General features: G+C 50.7%; 1 protein-coding gene across 6 annotated transcripts; it reads left to right on the top strand.

Moving 5' to 3' along the window:
• The first annotated feature begins 229 nt into the window (after positions 1 to 229).
• Positions 230 to 2,098, top strand: LOC126987352 (uncharacterized). 6 transcript variants are annotated; one of them, XM_050844341.1, is made up of 2 exons: positions 230 to 893; positions 1,137 to 2,098. In XM_050844341.1, the coding sequence occupies exons 1-2, from the start codon at positions 321 to 323 to the stop codon at positions 2,019 to 2,021; spliced, it is 1,458 nt and encodes a 485-aa protein (XP_050700298.1). In that variant the 5' UTR covers positions 230 to 320; the 3' UTR covers positions 2,022 to 2,098. The 6 variants fall into 6 exon arrangements, with proteins under 6 accessions (XP_050700298.1, XP_050700299.1, XP_050700294.1 ...); XM_050844342.1 differs by having other exon boundaries at positions 230 to 974; positions 1,218 to 2,098; XM_050844337.1 differs by having other exon boundaries at positions 231 to 1,136; positions 1,218 to 2,098.
• The last annotated feature ends 12,757 nt before the right edge of the window (positions 2,099 to 14,855 follow it).

Raw genomic sequence — 14,855 nt, 5'->3', positions numbered from 1 at the left:
TTTTTTTGGGGGGGGTCGTCTGCTTCGTTTTTCCCTTTTATTCCCGCTTTCTTTTGTTTTTGTTTCCACTTTTCTGTCCCTCTATTCATTACTTTTCTTCTCATTTGTCCCTTTAAATAGTTACCCTTTAAATATTGTAGTTAGTTGTGCATCTCTTTCTCTCTCACCACACACACACACACACACAGTGCAGGAAACTGAGCCTTGGCAGCAGTGGGGGCAGGCTCTGCCGTGCAAGGGGCGGCGGCCGCCACCAGCTCATTCTGTTGTAACTGCCGCCGCCTCGTTCACCATAACATTTGTCAAACATTTACAATTAAATGAAGACAAAAGTAGTGAACGAGATGTTCCCTAAAGCCCGCAGCAAAGACATCCGACGCGCCGTGCTCGGCACCTGCGTCGTGCTGGCCGCCGACGGCGGCGCCAGCGGTGGGGCGCGGCCCCGCAAGGTGACCATCACCCTTTGCCGGCGTCGGGGGTGCTGGCGAGCCCTCAGCTCGCGGGGGGTGGCCGTCTTCGCCTTCCCGGAGGCGTCCGGCCCCACCTCCCTCACTGCCCCGCTGGACCTGGAGTACCTCTTCAGGTGCAGCGGGAAACCAGACGCCGAAGCCACGCAGGTCAAGATCTGTGTGGCGTACCGCCGCGGTGCAACTCGCAAGGCCCGCGTTAGCCTCGAAGAGTTCCTGGAGGCGCTGCTGGATGGAGTCCGACCTGGCAGCTTCTTCCTGTACATCTACGATGACAAGGTCGGCCTTCAGCTGGCCAGTCAGCAATTCCAGGGCCTTCCCACAACATGGCCACTGGAACAGAAGCCCGGCAAGGGAAAGATGGCCATGCATACTGATGGAAACACTGACGCCGCCTACAACGAATGGAAGCTTTACCTGGAAAAGGTGTTTGCGGTGGAAGACGATGAAGAGAACACCGACAACGATGAAGACACCCACAACGAACAGAAAGTTTACCTGGAAAAGGTGTTTGCGGTGGAAGACGATGAAGAGAACACCGACAACGATGAAGACACCCACAACGAACAGAAAGTTTACCTGGAAAAGGTGTTTGCGGTGGAAGACGATGAAGAGAACACCGACAACGATGAAGACACCTACAACGAATGGAAAGTTTACCTGGAAAAGGTGTTTGCGGTGGAAGACGATGAAGAGAACACCGACAACGATGAAGACACCTACAACGAATGGAAAGTTTACCTGGAAAAGGTGTTTGCCGTGGAAGATCATGAAGAAAACACCGATAATGACGATGACACCTGCAATGAACAGAACGATCTCCCGGATAGGGTGTTTCCGGTGAAAGATGATGACTTTGCCGAGGCGGCGCACGAGGATGAGGAAGCCTGTGATGTCACTGCCGCCGAAGAGGAGGAAGCCTCTGATGTTCCTGCCGCAGAAGAGGAAGAACCTACTGACGTCGCTGCTGCAGAAGAGGAGGAAGCCTCTGATGTTCCTGCCGCAGAAGAGGAAGAACCTTCTGATGTCGCAGCTGCAGAAGAGGAGGAAACCTTTGATGTTCCTGCCGCAGAAGAGGAAGAACCCGCTGATGTCGCTGCCGCAGAACAGGTGCAAACCTCTGATGTTCCTGCCGCAGAAGAGGAGCAAGCCTGTGATGTCGCTGCAACAGAAGAGGAGCAAGCCCCTGATGTCGCTGCGACACAAGAGGAGGCACCCCAGCACGCAGAAGCCTCTCGGGGCGGTACAAGTGCCACAGACAGGGAGGTTTCCCCTCAGGGCCAGGCCCCAGCACCAGTGACCGTCCCTGCCGCCCCCGCCACAGCTTCCCTCGCCTACCGCAGCCTCACCGTGCCTCAGAGATTCATCTCCCGCATCGCAGGACCCAGTGACCGCCAGCTGGAGGACCTGCGGCGGAGCCACGGCGTCAGCATCGTGCGGGTCAGGCGAACCCTGCACATCAAGGGCGAGAGGGACGCCGTCCTGCGGTGCCACCGCCACATGCGAGACGAGATCGCCGAGTGGCGAAGGCGCGAGGCCGCTGAGGCTGAGTAAGCGACTCACAGACTTACCTGTGACCCGTGACGGCCGCATTAACACCCTGTTTCTTAGCATTTCTTATCATATCTTGTCTTTCTTATCAATCTAGATATTCTGCTGTTGTTGTTGTTCAATATCGGAAGTGCAGTATTCTGCGTGTAGGTCGGAACATAATTATTGCTAAAACGACACTTCCCTCAGCAGATCTAGGTGTAAGAGGGATTTAGGGGTCTTATGAGCTCTGATCTCCGTCCAAGCGCACAAAGCATTCAGGTTAGAAATCGAGCAAACAGGGTACAGCGATTCATTTCAAGAAGCGTGATCAATAGAAGCGCCGAAGATTGACTTTACATTGAGAGATGTCTCAATGTAAACGACCCTCGATCTGCCTTTCGAACTTTAAAGTAGCTTCGCTCGACTTCCACATCTCGGACGAGTACTATCCATGAGGCTGATGGGCATACAGTAACAGATGCGTATGGGCGACAGGTTTGTTGGGACGAGTACCTCGGGCAGCCGTTCATGGTAAAGTCGCCAAGCGGACAGCTCCTCTGGCTGGTTTGTATGTGGCTGCTACTGATCCACCAACTGACAAAACTCCACCATGCCGAGGTGAGAGAAGCTGCCAGGAAGTTGAATGGTGGAAAGTCAGATGGGATCTGTAATATCAACACGGAGGTACTGAAAACCGGTGATGAAGCCACGATCCATTAGCTGTCTGCGGTACTGTCTGCCGTGTGGCAGTCCGGTACCATTTCTCCTGAGAAGAGAAGGGGGATGGTTGTCCCTCTCTGCAGTGTTACGTCACCAAGACGAGGTAGTTCAGTGAACTATGGTACGATGTTGTCTAGAGGTAAAATGTTAGTACACGGGGTTCAGTTTGGCAGACGCAACAAAGCAGAAATAAATGAGAGGAAGGAATCAGAGCAATTATATAAATATATTACATTTCAATCACACGTAATTCTCTCACATGTACCCAACAATCACTCAAACAATTACAACTAAAAACAATGATGAAATACAAGGATAAAGGGAACTGGAAAACCACGGTGTCGGACACAGTCACGCAATACACTTGTTTCTCGGAAATAAACTCGGGTCTGCTGTGGTTGGTTCAAACACTTGTCACCAGATCGTCCTTAAGTGTTGTGAGGGTAAGGAGAAGGATGAGACTGACTTGAGTTTGAGATTGGCCTCATATTTATAACCGTGGTTGGGAATGAATGAATGAATGATTAATATTGTCATTCATGGCGCCGCAACATCGAGGTCATATAGCGCCGAATGTAATTTCCTGTATTACTATTTTAAACGAAATATAATCGTATAAAAAAAAGTAAGCCAACTTAAAAATGTAAGAGAAATTACAATTAAGAGAGGAGGCCAGCCTCCTCCATAAAAGTTATTACCTCATGTCCGGGAGTGAGACACTTCTCTCCTAGGACCAGAGCGAGACGGTAGGTACCGTCCTCCCCCCGGCACCGGGAGAGATACCGTTCTCGCAAGTCCCCCAGACTGGGGCACTCGACCAACAAGTGCCGCACAGTCAAGGGGACCAGGCAGTCATCACAGTATGGCACAACATCTCCGGACATGAGGTACCCTTGGGTCAGTCGAGTGTGGCCCGTCCGAAGGCGGGCGACCTCGCACTTCGGCGTAACTCCACGGCAGGATGGCCGAGGTGGTTACTTCCCCCATCTTTGTGGTGGCAATTAGAGCCTCCCTCCTCCGCTGCCACACCGCCTGAACGGCAAGGCGAACAGAGGAAAATAAATCTTTGAAGGGTAGTGGGGAGGGCGGGGCACCGCGGGCCGCCGCCTCCTTAGCAAGCCTGTCCGCCCGCTCATTCCCCACTACCCCAACATTGGCCGGGACCCAACAAAATCCTATTTCATACCCACGACGTTCGAGGAGGTACAACCACTCTAAAACTGATAAGATTAAAGGACAGTTATTATGAGAGTTAGAAGACGTTATCGCTAGAAGAGAACTTCGTGAATCACTAAAAATTGTAAAAGAGAATGGAGGGCGAGTAAAAATTAACTGCAGAGCAAACACAATGGCAGACAGCTCTGCAGTAAAAACTGAGGCGACACCAGGAAGGCTGCCGCCACGACAAAAGGAAGGGAAGACCACACCAAAACCAACACCTCCAGTCTTTGATCCGTCCGTGTACACTGGAATTGAACCCGTATGGCTAGATGCATGCTCTAAAAATAAAGCATGCGACTGTTCAACGGGAATGGAGTTCTTATTCTCTATAGCTGGACTGCAGACTGACACTTGTGGGAATTGCCAGTAGCCTATCCTGGGAACCCGATGGGGACAGATAGGCGAAGAGGGGACAGACAGCTCTGACATTACTGATGCAACTCTGTATCCGAAGGGTTTAGGGTAACTAGGTCGGGCGTCAAAAAGCGGAGAACGGGAATCGCCGGAGATAGTTACACAAGACACAGAGTCTGGGAGACGATGGACACGATACCAGCATCCCATCATCAAGGACTGGCGACGCAAGTCTAAGGGGAGGACGCCAGCATCTACAAGCATGCTGGAGATTGGGGACGACCGGAACACCCAAGTGACCAGACGAACACCAGCATGGTGTACAGAGTCCAAAATACGGATGCGGGCCTCCGTAGCGGAAGAATAAACCTCACATCCATATTCCAGCTTGGAGAGAATAAGAGACCTGTGCAGGAGGAGGAGAGTTTGACGGTCAGCCCCCCAGGAGGTGTGGGCTAGTGCTCTCAAGAGAGACATGTCCTTCGTACAAGCTGCCTTTATGTATCTGAGGTGAGGTACACACGTCAGTCGTCGATCAAATGTTAGACCAAGGAACCGAGTTTCCTCCACGCACGAAACTCTACGGCCATGAAGGTACAAATCAGGGTCAGGATGAACACCACGAATACGACAAAAATGCACTACTACAGTTTTCGCAGTTGAGAATCGGAAGCCTCGACTTTCAGCCCACCGGGAAATTCTATTGAGTGTCAGCTGCAACCTTCGTTCAATTAACGGCATTCTTGACGCAGAAAACGAGATCGAAAGGTCATCAACATACAGGGATCCACGAACCCCTTCAGGAATTACACCGATAACACCGTTGATAGCCACAGCGAAGAGTGTGACACTGAGGATACTCCCCTGTGGCACACCTTCTTCAAGTAGATGAGCTGCAGACAACACGTTCCCAATACGTACCCTTAAAAACCGGTTAGATATAAAATGCTGAATAAAAATAGGTAGATTGCCCCGACGGCCAAACTCATACAGACTAAGTAAAACTCCATGACGCCAGGTCGTGTCATACGCCTTCTCAAGATCAAAGAAGACCGTGATATGGTGCTGACTAGATGCGAAGGCAGCACAAATAGAAGACTCTAGCGACAACAGGGCGTCCAAGGTAGAACGCCCTTTTCTAAAACCATACTGAACTGGTGACAGGTGATTTCCCTTCTCCAAGTACCACATAAGACGGTCATTTGTCATCTTTTCCAACACCATGCACATGCAAGATGTCAGAGAGATAGGCCGATAGTTTGTAGAGAGTAAAAGATCCTTCCCAAGTTTTGGGATGGGAATAACTACAACTACACCCCATGAGGCAGGAAAATCACCGGTATACCAAATTTTATTATACAACACCAGCAAAAAGGAAAGTGTTTCGTGAGACAGGTGGCGTAAAAAATCGTATGGCACCCCATCGTGCCCCGGTGAAGAATCATGACACTGCGTTAAAGCCAAATGAAGCTCAGAGTGAGAAGAGGGGACATTATAAGATTCACCCCCATGAGAGGTAAAATTGATCTCGCAAGTTTCTGCGTGCCGACGGTCTTGCGCAAAATGTGATGTAGTGTCCTTTCTTGACACCCTAGCGAAGTGATCTGCGAGGAGGTCAGCAACCCGCACAAGATCAGTAACTGTGGCACTAGCGTGTGACAGAACAGGGGGTAAAGGGACACAAAATTTACCAGATATTTTCCTCACTCTGTTCCACACTTGGGTGAGAGGAGTTCGAGAGGTAAGAGAGGAGAGATAGGTCTTCCAAGACGCACGTCTCGCCTCTTTCAAGATCCGCCTTGCACGGGTCCGAGCCTTTCGAAACTCCTCCATATAACGTGGGTTACCCCGGTTGCGACGAAGGCGAGAGAAGGCAGCTCGTTTCGCCTTCACAGCAGATGAGCACTCAGGGGTCCACCAGGGAACGGGACGCCTGGGAAAGTGACCCGATGTCTTTGGGATGGATACAAGGGTAGCTGAGTGTATCACATCTGTAAGATACATCACCGCCTCGTCAGAGCTGTCAAAACAGTCAACAGTACGGTTTGTGGAACAGACTTCTGTGAAGAGCTGCCAGTCTGCTATCTCTAGGCGCCAGCGAGGGAGACGAGTCTGCGGCTCGCCTTCTGCAGATGTTAACATGATTGGAAAATGGTCACTGCCATGCAAATCTGGCAACACCCGCCAGTTAAAATCTAAAATACCATTAGGGGAACTAAAGGCAACATCAATGGCTGTGAAAGTACCGGTTTGAATATGGAATGATGTCATATCACCGGAATTTAGAACTCCCAAATTCTCATCTTCAACTATAGAAGAGAGTAGAGCACCCCGTGCGTTGGTCAAGCAGTCACCCCACAACGAGTGGCGACCATTCATATCACCCAACAAAAGGAATGGTGACGGGAGACCATGCACGAGGTGGTCAAGGTCTCTCCTCTCAACTGGAATGCTGGGAGGGAGATAGAGATTGCATAACGCATATTGGCGGCGAAGAAATACTTGCACTGCGATAGCCTGTAAGGGGGTGTTAAGGTTGAGGGTGGTGAAGCTTACATCGCGGCGAACTAGGATGGCAGTGCCACCATTATTACCCTGCCCAGGAAAAGGGGCAGAGTAGACTGCATGATAACCTGGAGGACCAGGTGGGGTAGCATCCCCGACCATAGTCTCCTGGATGCACACACATGCAGGTGAGAAACGGGCAACAAGGCCACATAATTCCTCCCAGGAGGCACGCAAGCCGCGACAGTTCCACTGTAAGAAAGTGAACTTTATTTGTTAAGGTGCTTTTGAGGGTCCTTAGAAAGGGCCCTCGTAGTACCTGTGACTCTTTTTGTGTCAGGAGGGCACATCACCGGGATCTTTGGCTTAGCTTTAGAGGCGGCAGACGGCACAAGCCTACCGCGGAAAAAAGCGGAGACCCGGGTAGGGTCACCACTCCCTCCCCCGGAAGCGCCGACTGGTTCCCCCCCGACGCCATCTTGATGCCGAGAGGAGGAGGGCACAGGTGTCGGCCGGCCACCGCCTGCGACATGGTCTCAGAACGCCCCGGCCGCCCAGCAGCCGGAGTCTCTGGGGAACTGATTACGGTAGGAGCCGTCACCACTTCAGCCTCCACAGACGCACGAGAGAGCTGAGGGCTGAGGGGGCTGGACTTTGGTAGGAGGACTCTCCTCCAGGGAGTCCTCACTGCGGGAGCGTTTCTGCTGACCAGCAGCAGAAGGCTCCTTCAAATTCACTGTCTGGGATGGCGGAGTGGGTGTCGGAAGTCGAGGAGTGATGGGTGGCTGTGTTCGGCGGCGAAGAATTCGACTAGCAATGGAAGCATATGTAACTCCCGGACGAAGAAGTCGTGCGAAGGCACGCTTCTTCGCCTGGGGAAAGGACACACTCTCTTGAGTGTGAACAAGCAGAACCTCTTTTTCGAACATGTATCGGTCACACTCTTTGGAGGAGGCCGGGTGTGCTCCCCCACAGTGATAGCACTTCACCAGGCCAGGGCAGTCTTCTGCATGTCCAACTTCGCCACAGGATACATAAACTGGAGGAAGGCCATGCTGAAGGCGTCGGCAGGAGCGGGCTACATGGCCGAAGCTTTGGCAATGAAAGCAACGGCGAGGATTAGAGACATAAGCTTTCACAGGTAAGTTATACCAGGCACAGTGAATGGAGGAAGGCAGGACTAGACTGTTAAAAGTCAGAAGAAGGGACGGCGTCGGTGTTATTACACCGTCTACCTTCTTCTGAAAGCGATGCACCGCTACCACACCCTCATCAGCCATCTCCTGCAGAAGTCTCTCCTCTGAGTACCGCAGGAGGTCCCTGCAAAATACTACTCCCTTAGATTGGTTGAAGGTGGCGTGAGGCTTGCACGACACCTCAGCACCAGGCATGTCAGATAAAGCAATGAGGCGAGAGGCTTCTTCCTGGGATGACACCTCCACCAGGAGGCTGCAAGCCACGGCCACAAGCCTTCATGATGGACCTGTGAACTTCAAAGACGTCGAGGTCCATGATGGATTGGCCATTCACGGTCCTGAGTGTCATGTATTTGTCAAAGCTAGCAGTCTCAAACTTTCCAGGCAAAATCTCAACAGTGGGTTCCCGAGGGCCGGGAACTTGTCTCGCTCTCTGTCTGCGGTCCCTATGATGGGTACCGCCAGCCGTAGAGGGCGAGGCAGAGGGGGTAGAGCACCCCCTAGGGGGTAGGGTCTTCCCAGAAGCACCACCAGGAGCCGTGAAAGGCTCCAAGGTGGCGGTGAGAGAGGGCCGTGTAAGAGTTTCCGGGGACAGGCGGACGTCAGGGAGAGAGGCAGGCCGGGACAGGGAAGGCTTACCCATACAACAAAAACATTCTTTCACTTCCCTACACCCCCACCCACCACGGAGCCCAACAAGGGGAGGCTGGATGTTGGGGCCAGACCGCACCCAACAGCCCCAGGGGTAATGAGGAAGTATACGCAGCCACTGCCAGGCGTTTACCGGCGGCCGCGGGACCGTTGCAATCGCCCACCCGGCAGTGACCGCTTGACCCTAGCCAGCGCATGACCAGCCGATTGATTCAGTGGGGCCACACTGAACCGCCCGTCTTACCCCAACCCTCCCACCAAAAGGAGCGTGTTGCCCACCGAGGGGAACTACACCCTGCCCCGCGGTGGACTCAACTCCCAGATGAGAGGGCACGGAGAGTATACGGGACGCCACGCACGGCAAACACGTGGGGAGACAGTAGCCCTGCCCTAGGTGGTAAAAGGGCGGGCGCAGGCAACATCACCAGTAGGCCTCCTCTACCGGTGGTGAGGGGGGAGCACTTGGTCCACGAGGTCAGCGGACATAAAGCCCTATCGAGGTAGGGAAGCCACCACGGTAGATGGTGACACCGACCTCGCTTCAAGCCCCGTCACCACGACAAGGTGACTCCCCTTCGATGGGGCCATGGTTGGGACGAGTCTCGTGCTGAGACTGGCTCAAGACGAGTGAAGTCCGGCCCTTTTCGAACTAAGACGGGTTCGAAACACGAAAGGTGATAACTTTTTTTTTTTTTCACAGGAAGTGAAGTAACTCATGGGCAACAAAAAACAGTGTAGAAAAAAAGCCCTCTAATTGCTGCCATATATGCCTATAAAATAAAATAAAAAGTAGTGTCCAAAATGGTCAAAAGAGAGGTTAATTTCGGATGGAGAGGTGTCATGGTATGCTCCTCTTGAAAGAGGTCAAGTCGTAGGCAGGAGGAAATACAGACGAAGGACGGCTTTTCCAGAGTTTACCAGTGTAAGGGATGAAAGAGTGAAAATGCTGGTTAATTAACTCTTGCCCTGCGCATTATTGTCCAGATCCAGATCCAGATAAGGGGTTTGGACAGTATAGGGATGAGCTAGAGCAGAATGTCGAGTGCAGCGTGGCCGCGGGAGGGGGGGGCATGCAGTTAGCAAGTTCAAAGGAGCAGTCGGCATGAAAATATCGATAGAAGATAGAAAGAGATGCAGCATTGCGGCGGAATTTAAGAGGTCGAAAACTGCTTGTAGGAGGAGGATTAATGACACGAAGATTATTTGACTTCAGTCTGTCTAGTAGGGCTGTGTGTGTGGAGCCCCCAACACATTAGAGGCATAAAATATACTAGAACGGACAAGGTCCCAGTATATGGGAAGCATATGTATGGGGGAGAAGAATTGGCGTACACGAAACAGAACGCACAACCTTGAGGAAGCTGATTAAGCGAAAGAACAGATATGAAGTTTCCAGTTAAGATTTAGAGTTAAGGATAGACTGAGTGTTGTTCAAGAATAGGGGATAGGTGTTTGGAAGATTCTGTTGAGTTGATAGGTGGAAAAATTTAATTTTTGAGGCATTAAAGTACACCAAGTTCCTTTTGAAAAAATTGGAAATAATAGCTAGATCTGAGGTCTAGCGTTCTGCAGCCTCCAGCCTGGAATCATATTATTCTTGCTTGGAGGGACTTCTATTAAATGATGTCGAGCAATGTAGAGTAGAGTCATCACCATAGGAATGGATAGGACAGTTTGTTATAGAAAGAAGATCATCAGTAAGTAACCGAAAGATAGTGGAAGATAGGACTGAACCCTGCGGGACACCACTCTTATAGGTGATAGGTTTATGGGAAGAACAGTGACCGTCTACCACAACAGAGACAGAACGGCCGGAAAGAAAACTGGAGATGAAAGTACAGAGAGAAGGATTGAAACCGTAGGAGGGTAGTTTAGAAAGCAAGTCTCGTAAGCGTACTTCCAGCAGGAAGGAAAGACAATGTTGAAAGGCAGAAACGAAAGAATTTGACCAGGCAGGGTGTCAGCACGGAAGCACAGTTTTTAAGGACAGTAGGAGGCACTCCATGGGACCCATAAACCTTCTGACGGTTGAGGCCAGAGATGGCATAGAAAACATCATTCTTAAGAATCTTAGTAACAGGCACAAAGGAGTCAGACGGGGAATGAGTTGGAGGAATATACCTAGAATCGTCCATAGTGGAGGTTTTACAGAAAGTTTGAGCGAAGAGTTCAGCCATAGGGATAGATGAGTCGGTGGTGCTGCCGTCAGGGTTAAGGAGAGGAGGGAAAGATGAAGAAGTTAAATTGGAGGAGATATTTTTGGCTAGGTGCCAGAAGTCTCTGGAAGAAAGAGAAAAAGCAAGGTTGCTGCATTTTCTATTGAACAAAATTGTTTTGGTAAGTCGGAGAACAGATTTGGCAAGATTTCGGGCAAAATGTAGAGATCGTGATTGACAGGAGTGCGGAGGCTCTTGTATCTTTTGTGAGCTGCCTCTCTATATTACCCCGCTTGGGGTCGCTTGAGTTGAATAAAACTTAAAAATTAAAAATTAAAACTTGATTAACTGATGTATAAAAAGGACCCGGAACTTTTAGAAGCATTGTCAAAGAGAGACAAAGTATGGGTAGGCGGTGGCTGAGTGGTAGCGTGATGGGCCCGCATTCACCGAGTGATGGACGACACGGGTTCGAATCCCCACGCTACCACCTTGGATTTTTGTCACCGCCGAGTGGCTTAAAACTACCCACATGCTGTCCTGAAGACCACCCATCAACCCGGACTCTAGAGGAAACCGTCCAAGTGAATCAAGAACGAGTTCCGGGGGGCAGCATAAGCCAAGAGAAGATGGCGCCACTATAAACACTTGCCTGCGCCATGACGGGCTGGGGCCGAACACCATCCAGGCCCCTCAAGCAAGCCTACCGGCGCTATAGGCGTAGATGTAAAAAAAATAAAAAATAAAATAAATAAAAAATCTACGGAGGGGCAAGTAACACATTCTGACGAGGCTGACTATACACTTTTGCGCAGCGGTAAAGGCGTGCCTAAATTAGAACCCGAAATCATGCCAAATGAGAACAAAACTGACGCTGCCCCTACAGCGGTGACGATTATTCATGATGACACAAAAGCTTCACAGGGGAGGAGGGCGGCATTGATGTTCATACCTTCCTTTGTAACGGAGATGACACCATCACGAAACGTCGCTTAACGACAAATGAGAGAAAAAATTAACGTTTTGAGGGACCTCTTGGATCCCAGTGATTGCATTTTAAGAAGACAAAATCTTTCAAATCCCTCCGCCAACAGATCATCTCTGTGTTCGCGGCACGGTCAAAGCAAGGCCCAGTTTCTGTCCTTTTCAAGATGGAAGAAGACCTTAGGAACGGTTGGGAGAAGGTTCCTGCTCATTCGGCCGTCCGTCATTCATCGGTGATTGTGAGCGATGTCATCTTGCAGTTTAGCTCCTCTGAGTGGGCAACGGAACACCATGCCATTATCATTGATAACCTAGGGCTCATACTGAGTTATTTAGACTTCTTACTGAGGGTAAGCGATAAGATATTCGAGAAACTCAAGGAAGATGACGGACTCAAGCCCAACTCTTCCATACTGGAACATACAACAAACTATATTCATGTCAAAGATGATAAAGCCCCGACGCCGGTGCGAGCGTTCACAGCGGAAAGAGCATCGGGCCCGTCGTTTGAAAGGTCAAACCCCAACCGGAGGAGACGGGGCAATCGATCCGGTTCCCCGGACAGGAGGGGGCGTCCCTCACGTTCACCATCTCGCTCTCAGAGCCGCGGCAGGTACTCAACACTCTTCTGCAACTACTGCCGTAAGAAAGGGCACACCTCTCCGAGGTGCTGGTGCAAGGATTCGTCTCTCTCTCGATACTGTTCTTAACATAATTCAAGGAGCCATAGCTCGCAGGAGTGCAAGGCGCTCCAAGCTCGTAAGACCTCGGGGGAAGACAAGCGAACGGCCTAGCCAAACCCACCGTAACGTTCCGAGATGACAGGTTGCCAGGAGAGTGTCGAAGTAAATGCAAAGGACACGAAAAAGAGGGTTAACATTGGCCTATTGAAAACGGATGTCGAGAACGGACGCCAAGAGTGCGTTCGGTTAGCACTGTCCCCGTCAACTCCTCTCGTAGCCATGGCGGTAAAGGCCAGGTGTAACGGTGCCGCCATAAGTGTCTTTTTGGACACGGGCGGCGGCCAACGTCATTAACCTCCAGACTCTCAGAACACTTTTTTAATACGGAAGGGAAACATGCATTTGTCCTCGAACCACCTTCAGCGCGTCTTGCAGGTCTAGACAGCGAAGACTATCCAGTCCTGGGTAAAGTTCTCCTTTCTTTCAAACAAGACGACGATCTCCCACAGATTAGTGCCACGTTTCACTTGACGGAAGACCTCAACATTCCATATGATGTTCTCTTGGCCTTAGAAGACATGGCAAAATTTAAACTCAACCTTTGCCCGTCGATGCGTTACATCACCCAAAATGACACGTTGCTACCGACACTATCTTACCCAAAACCCTTGTTCGCCAAGTCGCTGGTAGCAGCGACGGCTCAAACTGACCTTACATGCGTGGTCGAGCGGTCGTCTTCGGAGGACTGTTTGCAGTCGCTGCCACAGACGAATGAACGTACAGTAACAGCACAATGCGACTCCACTCCTATTCCTCCGACTCTTCCTTCTTTTTCGCAAGACTCCGCGGCCATTCGAGGTTGCCTGGCGGGAGACGTCCTGCTAGGTGGCCACGAATCTACCCTGGTCACGTTGAGGCTTGCAGGTGTGCATGAGAGTAACTCACCCTGGAACTTTCCATTGTTCCTAGTCCCTAAGAAGGACGGCACGAGCCGTCCTGTCGTTGACTACAGGCAATTAAATAAACATTGCCGACAGGAAAGGTACCCAATACCAGTTCTGCAGAACATTCTGGTGTCCATCGGCCCACAAAATAGGGTCTTCTCCACACTTGACTTACGGACAGGGTACTGGCAAGTCCCGCTGGACGAGGAATCGAAGGAACTAACTGCCTTCAGCACACCGTCAAGCCATTTCCCCTTCAAGAAAATGCCTTCCAACGTCTCATTAACTCAGTGTTCGCAGGTCTCTTGGATGATTCTGTCTTTGCCTTCCTGGATGACATAATAAGTCTCTAAGGACCCTCAGTCTCATTTAAACAAACTCCAGGAAGTGTTTTCTCGTCTACAATCAGCAGGCTTAACACTAAAACTGAGTAAGTTGATCGATCCTGCCATGAGAGGCTTAAAATGGGAAGGGTATGTGGGTGGGTGCTCGCTCGGAGGGGCTGTCGGAGTGAAGGCGGTGGGTGAGTGAAGCGACGCACCCCCTGGTGTATGTTTCTCGTTAGTTATTTATCTAAACACTAATTATAGTAACAATAGATAATCATAAAGTCCATTATGATAAATAAATTTCAGCCCTTTTTTTGGTCAATCTCCTTCCCCCTACAGTACTGCTATGCCAGCTTGCCAGCTGCACTCTTATCCAGACAGACCAGACAGACCCTTCGTTTTCTCACACATAAAACCGGCCAGTCTTCACGTTCTTTGAGGGCAGAGGGGGTGAGGATCCATGTTCCCATTGTAAGGCTTTGCAAGCTACTCACTGGATCAGTTAAAAAAAAGTGTACCTACACTCTATAATTTGTATTTTAGGATCAATGATGAATCATCCAGAACATTTTCCCGGGCCCGAAAAGTTTGGAGCTGACGTGATTTGTGTTTGCTGTTGCTTCGTCACGTGATTAGACAGGATTTCAGGAGAAGCACGGCTCGTCAACCCGCCGATCACAGCCTGAGCACATTCAAACATATGCAGCACACGGCTGAACGAGACTTCTCCACTAACATACAGTCGAATAATGTTGGTGAAACTCACATCTTCCAAAGCCACCTTGAGGCACTTTGGGGAGATAGTGGCGTTCATGGCGTCTGCTGCACCACGAGGCTCCCTCAGGCAAGGGTCTCCGAGACAGCGAGGCGGTGCAAGGAGGTGAATGTGTGTCGCTGGCTGGCCAATCGCTGACTCGCCTTAGTCATGCACTGGGACGAGAGTTTTGTTGCGGCGCGAGCATGCGCGTTCCTCATGAGTCCGCGCGTGCGTGCGTGCGTGCGTGCGTGTGTGTGTGTGTGTGTGTGTGTGTGTGTGTGTGTGTGTGTGTGAGGAGAAATTGGAGTAAGTTTTCGTTTCCTTGTTGTCTTAACCTTTGAATCAACAACATTAC

This window comes from Eriocheir sinensis, chromosome 64 (genome assembly GCF_024679095.1).
Source record: "Eriocheir sinensis breed Jianghai 21 chromosome 64, ASM2467909v1, whole genome shotgun sequence".
Taxonomy (NCBI): Eukaryota; Metazoa; Arthropoda; class Malacostraca; order Decapoda; family Varunidae; genus Eriocheir; species Eriocheir sinensis.
The sequence above is the reverse complement of the archived record's forward strand: the minus strand, read 5'-3'. Positions and strand labels throughout refer to the sequence as shown.